The 16,647-nt window shown below is 38.2% G+C and overlaps 1 protein-coding gene across 1 annotated transcript; it reads left to right on the top strand.

Annotated features, from left to right (window-relative positions):
* The first annotated feature begins 12,702 nt into the window (after nucleotides 1-12,702).
* On the top strand, nucleotides 12,703-16,494 carry LOC115686374 (subtilisin-like protease SBT5.4). Its single transcript, XM_030611643.2, has 10 exons — nucleotides 12,703-12,792; nucleotides 12,913-13,022; nucleotides 13,106-13,203; nucleotides 13,366-13,530; nucleotides 13,626-13,734; nucleotides 13,994-14,641; nucleotides 14,741-14,986; nucleotides 15,088-15,202; nucleotides 15,307-15,520; nucleotides 15,953-16,494. The coding sequence occupies exons 1-10, from the start codon at nucleotides 12,703-12,705 to the stop codon at nucleotides 16,492-16,494; spliced, it is 2,337 nt and encodes a 778-aa protein (XP_030467503.2).
* The last annotated feature ends 153 nt before the right edge of the window (nucleotides 16,495-16,647 follow it).

Consider the following 16,647-nt stretch of genomic DNA (forward strand, 5'->3'; position numbering starts at 1 on the left):
CACTTAAGAATTTGCCAGGGCCGAATTACATCTGATAATTTACATGATATTAAGCCCTCAACTATTTGTGAGCCAATCTCTCAATCTCGTAAAAAGAATTAAAAGATCTACCACAAGATTTATTGGCTTGAACATCAGAAACTCCTCTTGAATAAAATTCATGAAAAAAAAATCTACTTCTTCGATAGAAAAGATTCACATCCAAAATAGGAAACTTTTTTCTTGGAAAATCTGCTTGAATCAGGTTTCCTTTATAGGTTTAAAAACGAGACATATCCTCAACAGTTCTCCACCACACTTGGTGTTTCGAGAAATTTAGCATGATCATGTGTTCGACATTGTACAAATTGGATTGGACATGTAAATCACGTTTTGTGCTAATTATGATTTGATGGTGAAAGACTTCACTTTGTTCGAAATATTTGAATAAGCTTATTGATAGAAGTAGGATTAACAAAGAAAAAAGACAAATATGTAAGTAGGCCTATTGATGGTAGCCCACTTGAGCCGCGGAAAATAGGACAAAGCATTCACTAAGCCACGTAAACGGCCCGTCTCATTTCAAAGAAGTTAATTAGAAAATTAAGACGACTCGCGCTTTTCCAACAAAAAATTTCACCTTATCCTTCAAGTTTCGAAATGTTCAAGATTGGAAGGGCATGAGAATTTTGATAATTTTATGGTTTTCGAGGAACGGTGTGATAACTTATTGCAATTTTTTGTAACTCATATGCGTAATATCATGACACATAAAAATTTATAGATTTTCCAATTAACGGCCGAGATTTCCCTCTTTTTAGCTGACAATCATCAAGGGGTTGGGATCCGCTCCCCGACAATCTTTAGTGACACTCCTAGGTATAACAAGGGACTCGAGAATCACAATGCATGAAGTAAGGAGAAATTGTCCCATCAGACTTAAATCTATTGTACAAATATCAATTCAATGTTAAACTTTACAATGTTGTTAATTTATTCCTAAAACTTTGCGCGAACTTCTAATGTAGTTCTTCTGACCAATTTTCGTTGGAAATCGCTGACGTGACTAGTCATTGCTGCCCATCCTACGTAGCATACTATCATATCAGCGATTATCCGGCAGAAATTGATTGGAATGACTATATTGGAATTTCACTTAAAGATTTAGGACTACACTAACAAAATTGAACAGTTTAGGACTAAATTGTCATGCATACAATGAGTTTAGAATTGATTGGGTAATTTTCTCCGCGAAGTAATATCAAAGAAAAAAAATTAGAAATATTGGGGTTCACCCTTGACATGTTTCCAACTTGGGATGGTTTGGAAGTGATTTTAGACATGTTTGGAGACGAGATACACGAGCGAAGATAATTTGAACAACAAAGGCTAAAGCCTTTTTAGTTCAACTAGTCACACCACTAGCAGTGTAATTTGGATAATTTGTACTACTTAAATGTTAAATTGATTCCACTTTTAGAGTAACCGGTTTTTATTCATAGTTATAAATCAAGTAGATTTGTTTATATGATAAAGCATTTTGAATGAAATAGGTTAATCTTGAGCGATAATGTGTTCGTCAAATAACATTTATCTTTGAAGCATAAATAATTCGATCAATGAAATAATGCATACTCCAAAATATAAATGAACGTTGTGGTGATAGCATATAAGATTTCTGTTAAATTTTAAATATTTATATGAGGGGATATGTAAATAAATCTGTCTTTTGATGCACTAAATTGAAGTACTTGAATAGTTGCTATGATAGTCCACTTTAGTCTTTCTACTAGCTCCGCTAGCTTTTGGTGGACATTTTTTGTTTTTTTTTTTTTTGAGATAGTGTACTTGTATACTTTTCTGGTTTTTTGCTACTTTTCCAAAGAAATTGTAAATAATACTTTGGATTCAACAAAGCGGATAAATGTAGAATAATAGCTAAAATTAGGATAAATTAACTTAATTTTTATTGATATATTCCAAGAGTATTTATAAGGATTAAGGTTGGAGCTTTTGTTTATGGACTTTGTTTTGTTAAAATAGTTCAATGCAATGCATAACACAAACATATTTATTTGTAGATCCCTCGACTTAAAATTTTAAACTAAAAAGAACTAATGGTGAAATACAACAACCTTTCCAACGAGAAAAAACCGGAGAAAGGATTATTTTATTTCATTCAATAGCAAGTTCTAGGATTTAAATATAGGAAACGAAAGTTTTAAGAGCAAATTGCATTATCGAGATAAGTTTCCAAACTCTTGATATAATTATACCCATAAACATTAAAATTTCTGAAGTGTTCACGCCTTTACCTTTATCTAGAGATAGCAAAGTTAATTCTACATTTCCTGAAAATTTGCTTATTTCACGCGTGAAAGTTTGTGACACATTAAAGTCACATAAATTAAGGCACCTAAACGTCAAAACTAATTACTTGCGGTTGTTAGTTGTGGTGAATTAATTACGAATGAAACGTCATTCCTCTCAAGAAGAAGGATTCCTTTCAATTCAAAAGTTGACCAAGGATTGACGCGACAAATGATTTCCATGCAGAAAGAACCTTCTACACCTGGCTCGATGCAAATAGAACTTTCCACTCCTGGCCTTCTTTATGATAGCTCTCGGCATGTCGACTTAGCTATTTGACCAAGGATTGACTTGACATGTGGTTTTCATGCAGAAAGAACGTGCTACACCATATGTAGTCAAGCTAGACGCCTGAAGTGACACAACTTAAGTCGAAAAAATTAGTGATTTGATTGCAAAATCTACTAAAATTCGGTAGTGAAAATTTATGTCATGCACGAAGGAGAAGAGTAATCAACTCGGGAAGTGAGGATCTTTCAAGTTTTTTGTTGGCCAGTAGATCCTTTTGCGTTGAGACTTGAGTCTCTCTACCTTTGACCAATGATCTTTAACATCAAATTAAATTGACACTTCATAAATTTAGTAAAAATATTAAAGCTGTCGAGTCTCCACCTTTGACCAACTATCCTTAGCATAGGAAAATGAATATCTTTGCAGTAATTACTTTAAAATGGGATACATCATTTAAATGTTGAAAAATCGGGAGAAAATTTTCAAGAAAGTCCTAAATATATTGCACTTGTGCCAATTTGGTTATAAACATTTCAATTTGGCCAATTTAGTTCTAAATATTTTGATAATTTTTCAATTAAGTCCTTCCGGTCAATTTTCGCCAACAATCACTAACGCGGATGTTGGCCATCCTACATGGCACAGCCAACACTAATGTAGACAATTATTGCAATTTTTTTGAATTTTGAATTATTCTTTTTGTATTTGTTGAATTTTTATCTTTTCTTTTCTTTTTTCTCTTTGCTTTTTTTCATTGTGAAGGCCTCGCGCACAGCTGGTGGGGGCCGCAAAGAACCTGGGCAAGGCCATCGCCGCCTCACCAGCCACAGGCGAGGCCTTCGTAACCACAATAAAAAAAAGTGAGAAAATTAAAAAAAGAAAATTATAAAAATTATAAAATTGTCAACGTCAACGCCTGCTATGCCACGTAGGACAATCGGCATCTACATCAACAATTGCTGGCCAAAGTTGGCTAGAAGGATTAAATTGGCAAATTGTTAAAATGATTAGAACTAAATTGACTAAATTGAAAAGTTTATGACTGAATAGGCACAAGTGCCATATGTTTAGGACGTTTTCGTAATTTCCCCTTGAAAAATCAATTAAAAATACCCTATGCACTTAAGCAAATAGTCAATGCAATAATTATATATGTTGCCTTTTAATTTTTTAAACTAACTTCCATTCTCCTCCAATTGGGCGGGTATTCTCTAATTCTATAACTTAACATGTGGTCCATTTCCTAAAGTATTAGTTCACTCCGATGAATCCTTCGAAATTTCTATTTGAATAAGAGCAAAAGTCCTAAAACTCGTCATGACAATATACTAGAGTTGCAAAAGTTTCATTTTGTGGATTTAAGTCTCAAAATTTATCGCAATCGTCCCATTTAATCCCTCTTCAACTCCATCAGCTTTTCTTAGATGGAAAATCTTGAGGAATTTCATGTTGAATTTTACTTTAGCTTTGGCAGAGGTGATGCTGCCAGCTCTTTAACCCTGCAAAGTGTGATCACTCTCTTTTTTTTACTTTTAGTTTATTCCCTATATTTCCAAATTCTTTTCCTAAATTTTAAGCTTTTTCTTAATTTTTCATTCTTTTTTTCAATGTGGCACTAGGAGAAACAACGTCCTTTTGTGTCAACAGCACTGTTTTGGGTTTTAGCTAGCTCCGTCTGCTTATTAGCAGTCACATTGGATGAAAAAATTAATAGAAAAAGGTCAGCTCAGAACATTTCGTCCACCAAAAGCTAACGATGCTAGCAGAATGACTAAAGTGGACTACCATGACAAATTTAGGGCTTAAATGCATAAAAGGAAAGTTATAAAAGTGAAGTGCATTATCGTAACAAGTTTCAAGACTCTAGATATAATTATTGCCTATATCCAGAACTAGCCAAGCTAATTGTGCATTTGCTGAAAACTTGCTTGTATCACGCATGAAAATTTCGTGCACCATATGTAGTCAAGCCAAACACATGAGAGTCATCTAATTATAGCAAAATAAACTTTAAAACTAATAACTTGCCGTTGTCGATTGTGGTCTCGAGAATAACGGGTCATTTGTTCATTACAAAGTTGACCAAGGATTGACTCGGCAAATGGTTTCCATGCAGAAAGAACTTTCTACACCCGGCTCGATGCAAATAGAACTTTCCACACCCGGTCTTCTTTAATGGGAAAATTGTCTCAAAAGTCCTAAACCTATTGTGTGGCGATCAATTTAGTCCTAATCTTTTCAATTATGTCAATTTAATCCTAAAACTTTTCATGATCAACCAATTTAGTCCTAAACATTTTAACGATTTGCCAGAATAGTCCTTCCAGCCAATTTTGACTAGAAATCGCTAATGTGGCGGTCTTGTCAACTTTGTCCATGTAACATGGCCAATGCGAATGTGGATGATTTTTTTCCTATTCTTTTCTTCTCTTTCTTTTCCTTTTTTTATTTTTTATTTTTCCCTTTTTCCCTTTTTCCCTCCTCCAGCCATCAACAAGGCGATGGCCAGCAAAGGGAAAAAGAAAAAAATAAAAAGAAAAGGGAAAAAAGAAAAAAGTCATAAAATTTAAAAAAAATTGTAAAAATTATCTATATTGGCGCCAGCCACGCCATGTAGGACAACCGACACAGACTAGACCGCCACGTCAGCGATTTCTGGTCAAAATTGGCCAAAATGACTAAATTGACAAATCATTAAAAGGTTTAGGACTAAGTTGACAAATCATCAAAAGGTTTAAAACTAAATTGGCACAATTAAAAGGTTTAGGCCTAAATTGACAAATTATGAAAAGGTTTAGGACTAAATTGGCACAACTAAAAGGCTTAGGACTGAATTGGCTACTATACATTAGGTTTATGACATTTTGGACAATTTTCCCCCTCTTTATGTGAAAAAATGAATAGGCTAAAATTTATTGGTAAAATATAAATGAAATGACAAAAGAATACCATGTGTTTTGTACGAGCATATATTCGCAAATATAGCTTTACATGTGTTTGTACAAAACCAACATTTCTGATTTCTATTTAGATCACAAAATGTATATCAAAGCTATTTATTTCAATAAATATAGTTCGATAATTTTAGGGATTAAATGAATGAAACGATTATCATGACAAGCTTTCAAACTCTTGATATATTTATCCCGATAAATGTCGAATTTTCAGAAGTGCCCACGCCTTTACATATAACCAGATTTAGCAGTTGTGCATTTCCTGATAACTTGCTTGTTTCACGCACGAAAGTTTTGTGCACTGTAAATAGTCCGGCCAAACACATGAAAGTCATATAATTTAAGGTAACTAAATGTCAAAACTAATTACTTGCCGTTGTCTGTTGTGGTGAATTAATTATGAAGGAAATGCCATTTCTCTCAAGAATTTCCTTTTTTTCGTTCCAAAGTTGACCAAGAATTGATTCGACAGATGGTTTCCATGCAAAAAGAACTTTCTACACCTGGCTCGATGCAAATAAAACTTTCCACACCGGCCTTCTTTAAACAAAAATGAATAAGCTAATATTTATTGGTTAATACGGGCATATATTTGTAGATAGAGCTTTACATGTGTTTGTACAAAACTAAAATTTCTATTTGGAATTAAGATTGTAAAACGTATAAGACATTATATTAATTTCAATAAATATAGCACAATAGTTTTAGGACTTAAAAGCATGAAAAGAAACTTTTCGAAGATTATCATGATAAGTTTCCAGACTCTTGATATAATTATCCCGATAAACATTGAAATTTCTTAAGTGGTCACTTCTTTACCCATATCCGGAGCTAGGAAAAGCTTTTGTGGATTTTCTAAAAATTTGCTTGGTTTACGCCTCAAAAGTTTTGTGCGTCATGTGTAGTCAAGCCAAACGCGTGAAAGTCATATCATATAAGGTAACTACATGTCAAAAGTAATTACTCGCTTCTTGTTTGATGAATAAATTACGAAGGAAATGCAATTCCTCACGATAAAAAGGATACCTTTCAATTTCAAAGTCGACTAAGGATTGACGCGACAAATGGTTTCCATGCAGAAAAAACTTTATACGCCTAGCTTAATGCAAAAAAAACTTTCCACACCTAGCCATCTTTAAATGAAAAATATATAAGCTGAAATTCATTGGTTAAATATAAGACTTAAATGTACGAAAAGAAAGCTTAACAACTGAAATGCATTATTCGGACTTTTGAAATAATTAACCTAGTAACACATTGTATTTTTTTAAAAGTGGTCATGCCTTCACCTATATGGAAAACTAGTAAAGCTGGTTGTACATTTTCTGAAAACTTGCTTGTTTCACACATAAAGGTTTTGTGCATCATATGTAGTCAAGCCAAACACATAACAGTCGCATAATTTACGGTAACTAGACGTCAAAACTAATTACACGTCTTTGTCGGACATGGTGAATTAATTATAAAGGAAACTCCATTCTTCACGAGAACAATGATTTCTTTCGATTCCAAAGTTGCCCAAGAATTGACACAATAGATGGTTTCCATGCAGAAAGAACTTTAAACACCTAGCTCAATACAAAAAAAACTTTCCACACCTAGCTTCTTTAAATGAAAAATGAATAAGCTGAAATTAATTGGTTAAATATAGGGCTTAAATTTATGAAAAGAAAGCTTCCTTAATCACATAATCGTTTTTCACGAGAAAAACGATTCTCTTTGGTTCCAAAGTTGACCAAGAATTGATGCGGCATATGGTTTCCATGCAGAAAGAACTTTAAACACCTAGCTCGATGCAAACAAAACTTTCCACAGCTAGCCTTCTTTTAATGAAAAATGAATAAGCTGAAAGTTATTGCTTAAATGTATGAAAAGAAAGCTTAAAGAATGAAGTGCATTATTGGACTCTTGAAACAATTAACCTAGTAACACGTAGTATATTTTAAAGTGGTCACGCCTTCACCTATATCAAAAGCTAGTAAGGTTGATTGTGCATTTTTTAAAGCTTCCTTATTTAACACATGAAGGTTTTGTGCACTTTATGTAGTCAAGCCAAACACATGACAGTCGCATAATTTACGGTAACTAGACGTCAAAACCAATTACTTGCCTTTGTCGCAAATGTTGAATTAATTATGAAGGAAACGCCATTCTTCACGAGAAAGACGATTCCTTTCAGTTCCAAAGTTGACCAAGAGTTGACACGGCAGATGGTTTCCATGCAGAAAGAAACAACTTTAAACCCCTAGCTTGGTGCAAACCGAACTTTCCACACCTAGCCTTATTTAAATGAAAAATGAATAAGTTGAAATTTATTGGTTAAATATAAGACTTAAATCCATGAAAAGAAAGCTTTAAGACTGAAGTGCATTATTCGAACTTTTGAAATAATTAACCTTGTAACACATAGTATTTTTTAAAGTGGTCACGCCTTCACCTATATCGAAAGCTAGCAAGGTTGGTTGTGCATTTTCCGAAAACTTGCTTGTTTCACACATGAAGGTTTTGTGCACCATAAGCAGTCAAGCCAAACACATGACAGTCACATAATTTACGGAAACTAGACGTCAAAACTAGTTAGTTGCCTCATTAGAATATGGTGAATTAATTAGGAAGGAAACGCCATTCTTCTCGAGAATAACGATTCCTTTCAGTTCCAAAGTTGACCAACAATTGACGCGACAGTATGGTTTCCATGCAGAAAGAACTTTAAACACCTAGCTCGATGCAAACAAAACTTTCCACACCTGGCCTTCTTAAAATGAAAAATGAATAAGCTGAAATTTATTGGTTAAATATAAGGCTTAAATGTATGAAAAGAAAGCTTTAAGACTGAAGTGCAATATTCGAACTTCTGAAGTAATTAACCTAGTAGTGCATAGTATTTTTTAAAGTGGCCATGCCTTCACCTATATCAAGAGCCAGCAAGGCTGGTTGTGTATTTTCTGAAAACTTGCTTGTTTGACACATGAAAGTTTTGTGCACCATATGTAGTTAAGCAAAACACGTGATGGTTGCATGATTTGCGGTAACTACACGTCAAAACTAATTACTTGCCTTTGTCGAATATGGTGAATTAATTATGAAGGAAACGCCATTCTTCACGAGAAAAACAACTCCTTTCGGGTCCAAAGTTGACCAAGGATTGACGCTACAGATGGTTTCCATGCTGAAAGAACCTTCTACACTTGGCTCAACGCAGATAGAAATTTCCACAACTAGCCATTTTTACCGTACCTCCCGTTCACATCGACGCGTAGTTTTAAGTTGCCGTGCAACTGCGCGAGTTTTTTTACCTATGTAAGTCCTTCCATTCCAGACTAAAGCGCATTGTTTCTCTCCTCCAATTTTTTCCGTAAACACTTCTTTTCCTCCAATCTCTAAACATGTAGAATCATCCTTTTGCGAGCAATTACATCAAAGGGTTAATTTTCTGTGAGTGCCCAGGAGGAAGATTTCAATTACAGGCATGGTAAGCAACTCAGATAAGCGCATTCACCTGAAAAGGTTCACTTTTTCTGTAGAAGATACTTTGATCTTTTCTTCTCGTACTTTGAAAATTACTTATCTCTCGACGCCCTTAATAAAAAAAATTGTAATAAAATAAGTTACAATAAGTTCATAATTGAAATGAGTAACTCCTTAACTGCTTATAAATTATAAAAGCAAGATCACCATAACATAAATCAAACTGCCAACAACTAATGCATAAGACGCCTTAACCATGTACTCTCGCTCCTCATATGTCTTTGCCGAATGTGGGGAGAGGAACGGATCGCTAGAGAGGATTAGGAAAGGTTGCAATGTCACCCCCCCCCCCCCCCCCTCGCCCTCGCGAAACTCTAGTGAAGGCCGCCTAGCCCGATGGTGACCTCAGCCTCACGTGGCAATCGCAAGGGTCGCCACTGCCACGAAGTGAGGGCAACAAAACTCGCCAGTGGCTTAGGGCCCGTTTGGTAACGTGCCAAATAGTGAAAATTTCTGTTCTTTTGTTCCCAGAAATAGTTTGGGAGCAATGCGTTTAGTAAACTTTTTGTTCCTGGGCACATTTTTGCAAAAATTTGTGCCGAGAAACGATTTTGGAAGAGAAACAAGAAGTAAAAAAAGTTGCTTCTTGTTTCAGCACAATTTTGAGAATCAGTTTTTTCTTCTTTTTTTTTTTTTTTCTTGTTTTATTTTTGTGTTGTTCTTCCCCTGGTGGCCGCGGCGACCACTGCCCGGGGGCCGCGAGGCGTCACGGCCCTCGCCGCGAGGGCGAGGCTGGACCCTCGCCGCGGGCGGCGGCCTCGCCCGGATCGAGCGAGGCCGAGCCTCGCCGTCGGTCGGCTGCGGCGAGGTCGGCCTCGCCCGGAGGACGGCGAGGCTCGGCCTCGCCCGGATCTTGGCGAGGCCAAGCCTCGCTCGCCGTGGGTCACGACGGCGAGGCTCGGCCTCGCCAGATCTGGGCGAGGTCGAGCCTCGCCGTCTCTGGGCGAGGCCGCCTCGCCCAGGCGGCGAGGGTCCAGCCCTCGCCCTCGCCGGCGAGGGCCGTGACGCCCTCGCCGGCCCTGGGCTGTAGCCGATCGCCGGTCGCCGGCGACCGGCCATGGCCAAAGAAGAAAATGGGTAAAAAGAAAAAAAAAATAAACAATTCAAAATATTATTAAAATATTATTTGAGAACAGAAATTTTGTGTAGTTACCAAACGTATTTCTATTCTTTTCTACTCTAGGAATAGAAATTTTGGACAGTTTATCAAACGCCTTCAAATACTCAGAAATTGTTTCCGGGCACAGAATAAAAAAAAATTATTTCTGTTCAGAAATAGCTCCCGGGCACAGAATGGTATTCATGCGCAACCTTAGTGACGGTAGCCTGCCCTCATCGGCCACAAAGGGGGCGGCACTCCTACTACTCACCTAAAAGAAAAAAATAATGCCACATCGGCGTCATTTGTGTGTAAAATAAAAGAAAAAATTTGTGAAAAATTAATGTCTCATAAATTTTCGTAAATGAAAAGTGACGAGGTCAATGGAATGATCAATTTGAAGAATGACAATAAGTTTTAGGACTTATATGATAAAAAAAAATGTAAGATTAAAATGACGGATCATACAAGGATTACAATTTCTACCGTACTTGTTCCTAAAATATCTCACCTACATGGGGAAGAGAGAGAGGGACGAGGAGACAAAGTGGGAAGCAAAGCATTTAAAAGACTCTAGAATTTGTCCCACATGAAATCTTATTGTCAACTACTTGTCGTTTTTGTTGCAGCATAAGCTTCCTTTCCCATGAAGATTTTATTAAAGAGCTAAGTACTAAATACTTGTTAAATCACCAAATTAACAAATTACAGATTATAATTATAATGCAATAAAAAGTCAAAATATACTCATTAAGCATGCTTAATAGGTAGAAAAAATGACACAAATTATCCATGAACTTTGGCCAAATGTGCAATGTAATCCCTGAACTTTCAATTTGTTTAATATGATCCATGAACTTTAACTTAATATGCAATATGGTCCCTGAACACATTAAATAATTTAAAAGTTCAAAAATCATATTGCATATTAAGTTTAAATTGATGGACCATATTGAACAAGTTGAAAGTTCATAGATCATATTATACATTGGATCAAAGTTCATAAATTATTTGTGTCATTTCGAAACTCTCTTGTTGATTCAATCTTTTTAATTTGTTTTTATCCTACGAATGAGACCCTTTCAATGATTAGTTCTTTGGTTCACAAGGAGCGGGAACGAAGAACTAGATTTGTTCTTGGGAACCGTGACCTGACATTTCCCTTTGTCTTTTAAATTTCGGGGCGTTATTACGTCAGATGCATGACGATCTCTCCCCCACTAACCTTTTAAATGCGTAATGTGATCATAGAAATCTTGGGGGTGTACAGTAGGAATAAATTTTAAGTGATTACAACTATCTTCTCTATATCTTTTTAAACTATTGAAACCTAACAAGATATTCAAACTCAGACCCAAGTTTATAGAAACCCTTATCCTCTATTAAAAAGAATGATAATACGTTTTTTGTTAACGAAATTGTAATTTGAGAAACTCGGAATTATGTGAAAATTTCCATTTACTTCAAAGGTTTAGAATGTTATAGCCCGACGCCGAATATAAGCTTAAAAACCATGATCAGCGTAACAAACACATAATCTCCTAAATCCATACTATAACTTCACATTAAAACTATTTCCTGACACTATTCTAGTCTTATACAATTCAACAAAAATACACTAGCTATTTCCTTTTTTTGGTACACATTTATAATTTTTTCCACGCATACTCTTCTTGTGACAAAAATAAAATAAGTATAATGGATTAATATCACGAAAAACCCCAACCCGGTACACATGTGACTAATTTATCCCAAACTAATTTTTTGACCACCAAAAACTCCAAATCGGTACGCCTGTGACAAATTTACCTAAACTAATTTTTTGATCACCAAAAACTCCAAACTGGTACGTTAGTGACAAATTTATCGTCCGTCAATTTTCATTAAATTACATTAATACCAAAAAAAATCATAAACTGGTACACCTGTGACAAACGGAGGGTAAGAGCCAAAACCGGTATATCTGTCAACTGTCACGTGTCATTTAACAAAGCAATAATAGTAAAATTTAACGGAAATTAACATAGGATAAAATTGTCACAGCTGTACTAATTTTGGGTTGTTTGGTGGTCAAAAGTTTTGGGTAAATTTGTCATAGGTGTACCAGTTTGAGATTTTTCGTGGTATTAACCAAATATAATTGAGCGATTTCAGCCTTTTGGAAATATTTAATTGAAATACCAAAACAAAAAGAAATTGTTAGGAATCACTTCTTATTGGATAAGCAAGAGAATTAAGGAGTGTTATCTCGACTTCAGTAGCATATCTCCTCTGTTGCTCATCCAATTTGATTCTCAGGTGATTCAGAGATCTTTTTAGGTGCAAACGAAATCTTCCAAAAGATAAGAGTTATGGCTTTCAAATTTGCCGAACCTGAACCCAAGCTACAAGGTTGAGATCATGAGCATAACACAGTAGAGAAGTCAGCTAAGTTGCTGCTCTAGATTGCAGAAAACCCATCATAAGAAAACCCCAAAATAAAAGAAGAAGAAAATCAGAGTCAAATATTTTGCTGCAGAAATTCTTCAGGCCAAAGAGAAGATGGCCATGGGGATCCCTCAGCTACCAATTTTGCTGTCTGCCTTTGTACTTGTTTCTGTGTTTCAAGCACCAGTTTTTGCAGCTAAGAAGGTACTCTCTCTTTCGTTCCTTATGAATTATCAATTTAGGATCATATACTTGTTCAAAGACGATGTTTTTTTGTTAATCTGACGGAGTTTGAGTGCTTTCTTCTTTGCTCGCAACGAGAAGTCTTATATAGTGTACTTGGGATCGCATGCGCATGGCAAAGAACTCACGACAGAAGTTTTCGATCGCGTGGCCCAGTCTCATCACGAGTTCCTTGGTTCGTTTTTGGGTAGGTAAGTACTATGATCATACCACGAAACCTTTGCAGATTGCATGTTACTTTTTTTCTTGGCGTTATTTTTCTCTTGTTATGCAGTCATGAGAAGGCAAAGGAAGCAATATTCTACTCTTACACGAGACATATTAATGGTTTCGCAGCCATCCTTGAGGAAGAAGATGCTACGGAAATTGAAAGTACGTAAATTGTTGCATGAATGGCGTGTTCACTGACCGCGCTGCGAGGACAACCTTTTTTTTTCCTTGGACGAGCAGTGTGCTCGTCAATTTATGTATACAAACATCAAATAGACAGCAACCGATTGAATTGAAACATGTGAAATAAAATGCTGAATGCAGAGGATCCAAGGGTTATTTCGGTGTTTCCAAACCAGGGAAGAAATCTGCACACAACCCATTCATGGGACTTCATGTTGCTAGAGAAGAATGGTGTGATCCCCCCTAGTTCTTTGTGGGGAAAGGCCAAGCTCGGCGAGAATGTCATCATCGGAAACCTCGACACTGGTACTACTAACTCGCCGTCCATAGTTTCTCTTTCTGGGCGCTAAGTTATGGATTTTCACACGACTGCGTACCTAAATGAATGATATTTGTTGCAGGTGTTTGGCCAGAATCACAAAGCTTTAACGACCACGGTTACGGACCGCCCCCATTGAAATGGAAAGGGTTTTGCGAGAACGACACTGCTGCTGGCGTGCCTTGCAACGGGTCTGCTCTAATACTAGCCTCAACTACTGATCAGTAATTAAAAGCAATCGAATGATCTTGCCAATAAAGAGAAGGATTCAGTTATTTCCTCGAAAACTAGTGAAATGACATTAGTTCGATTGTGAGTGAATGTAGGCAAGACTTCAGTGTATAGCATCGACTGTTTATTAATGTGATCAGGTCCTCAAACTTGACACAGCATAATATATTTTTGCCGTTTTTGATTGATTTTGGTATGAAATTATGTTCATTTCTGCAGGAAGCTCATTGGAGCAAGATACTTTAACAAAGGCTTTGCAGCCTATTCCGGGATCGAAAAGCTCAATGCTTCTTACGAGTCGGCGCGAGACCTCGAGGGCCATGGGACACACACGCTATCGACCGCAGGAGGGAATTTTGTCTACGGAGCCAATGTCTTTGGCGTTGCCAACGGGACTGCCAGAGGAGGATCGCCCAGAGCCCGCGTGGCCTCATACAAGGTGTGCTGGACACCCGTCAACAACAGCGGTGAGTGCTACGATGCAGACATCCTTGCAGCCTTCGATGCTGCAATCGACGATGGTGTGGACGTCCTATCTGTGTCCCTGGGAGGGTTCCCAGGGGATTACTTCAAGGATGGCCTCTCCATCGGCTCATTCCACGCAGTGAAGCAAGGGATCGCCGTGGTGTGCTCGGCTGGAAACAGTGGGCCTATTGCTGGATCCGTCACCAACGTTTCGCCATGGATTCTCACGGTGGGAGCGAGCACGTTGGACCGTGAGTTTGAAGCCTTTGTCAAGCTCCCGACCGGAGTGCATGGCACACGCCTCAAGGGCACGAGTCTTTCAAAGCCTTTGCCTGAGGATAAGTTCTATCCCCTGATCACTGGCGCGCAAGCGAAGGCAGCTAATGCCTCCGTGAACGACTCGTAATAATTGCGAAACAAAGTTTTAGAATTGCAATGACTTGGCTCCCAAGCTTTGAGTGGTACTGACAATTTTTTTTTCCTTTTTGCTACAATGTGAAGTATGCTGTGTAAGCCTGGGACTTTGGATCCAGAGAAGGGGACAGGCAAAATCATGGTGTGCCTCCGAGGCGATACGGCGAGAGTCGACAAGGGTCGACAATCCTTGAAAGCTGGCGCAGTAGGAATGATTCTCTGCAACGACAAGCTCAGCGGCAACGAGATCATTGCCGACCCGCATCTACTTCCTGCATCTCAACTTACCTACAAAGATGGCCTCCAAGTCTATGCCTACATCAACTCCACCGCGTACTCTCTCTATCGTCATGCTTATCGCTTAAGACATGCTCAAAATCCAAAGCCAAATCTTACCTAACACTAGCTTACCATTTTGTTATTATTCGGAACAGCAATCCGGTTGGTTTCATCACTGCACCGACGGCAAAATTGAACACAAAGCCTGCGCCGTTCATGGCGGCATTCTCATCAAGAGGGCCAAACTTGGTTACGCCCGAGATCCTCAAGGTCCGGAAAAATACTGTCTCGCCTTTAATGTTTAGCATTTCTGATTAATTTCTGGCTGGTACAATTCACTGTTCATTATTGAAACTTTCTGTTTCTTTGTTAAGCCTGATATAACTGCTCCTGGCGTCAACATAATAGCTGCCTTCAGCGAGGCTGTAAGTCCTACGGATTTGGACTTCGACAATCGCAGGGTTCCTTTTAACACCGAGTCTGGTACGTCGATGTCTTGCCCTCATGTCGCGGGAGTCGTTGGCCTTCTCAGGGCACTCCACCCTGATTGGAGCGTGTCTTCAATTCGATCGGCAATCATGACCACTGGTAATTTTTTAATTTCCTTCTGCAATTCATACCGGCGAACTGACAATTACATGAACAATGACAGAATATCAGTTCAATATCCAATTGAGACTCAAAATATTAACTTTGTTCTCTAGTGTCCTGGAGTTATTTGACAGAAACAATTACTTGAAATTCACATTTCATAAACTGCCAGGAGGCAAAACAAGTGACTACAGAGATTGTAATAGTAGTCCTAGAGGATTATTCAGTCCTCCATTTTCCGAAGTTGTATCTAAGTCCTAGAACTTCCATAGTTCATCAATCGGCACCACATGCTGAACATTGCTGATCGTATGCGCGGTATCTTCTTGGAAAACTTTCATTGGTTCGGTATGACGAACTAACATGATTTCACCGTTTTAGTGAAGTCTGAGGAAAGTTATTACTCTCGCATTTTTGTGGTCTTAACAGCTAGGACAAGGGACAACACTAACAAAGCGATGCTGGACGGGTCGAACTTCCTCGAGGCGACACCATTCGACCACGGCTCGGGCCACATGCGGCCGAACCGCGCCATGGATCCCGGCCTAGTCTACGACTTGAGCACCGACGACTACTTCAACTTCCTCTGCGCCTTGGGCTACAACCAAACTCTGATGCAATCCTTTTCCAAGGACCCTTACGAGTGCCCGAAGTCGATCAGCCTCCTGGACTTCAACTACCCCTCGATCACGGTCCCCTATCTCCGCGGCTCGGCCACCGTCACCCGCCGAGTGAAGAACGTCGGCTCGCCCGGCACGTACGTGGCACGGGTCATCGAGCCGCCGGGCATCTTGGTCTCGGTCGAGCCAAGGACACTGACGTTCGACCAGGTCGGTGAGGAGAAGAGCTTCAAGGTGACCCTGAAAGCTAAGTATGCCCGTCATGCGATGGAGTACGTGTTTGGAGGACTGAGATGGTCTGATGGACGCCATTACGTGAGAAGCCCAATTGTGGTTGGCTTGCCTAGTTAAGCAACATGATGATCAGATCACCAAGGAGCAAGAGGAAGTAGATATGGAATTAGCTTGAATTGTTTTCTTCGTTAGGAGTAAATAAAATTATTAGGACATTAATTTCAATTTTCTTAGCTTAATTTGGTGGCAAATATGCAATTTGAGATATTT

The sequence above is a fragment of the Syzygium oleosum genome, unplaced genomic scaffold, assembly GCF_021117445.2.
Source record: "Syzygium oleosum isolate NSW1041296 unplaced genomic scaffold, Sole_v2.1 Sole_v2.54, whole genome shotgun sequence".
Classification (NCBI taxonomy): Eukaryota; Viridiplantae; Streptophyta; class Magnoliopsida; order Myrtales; family Myrtaceae; genus Syzygium; species Syzygium oleosum.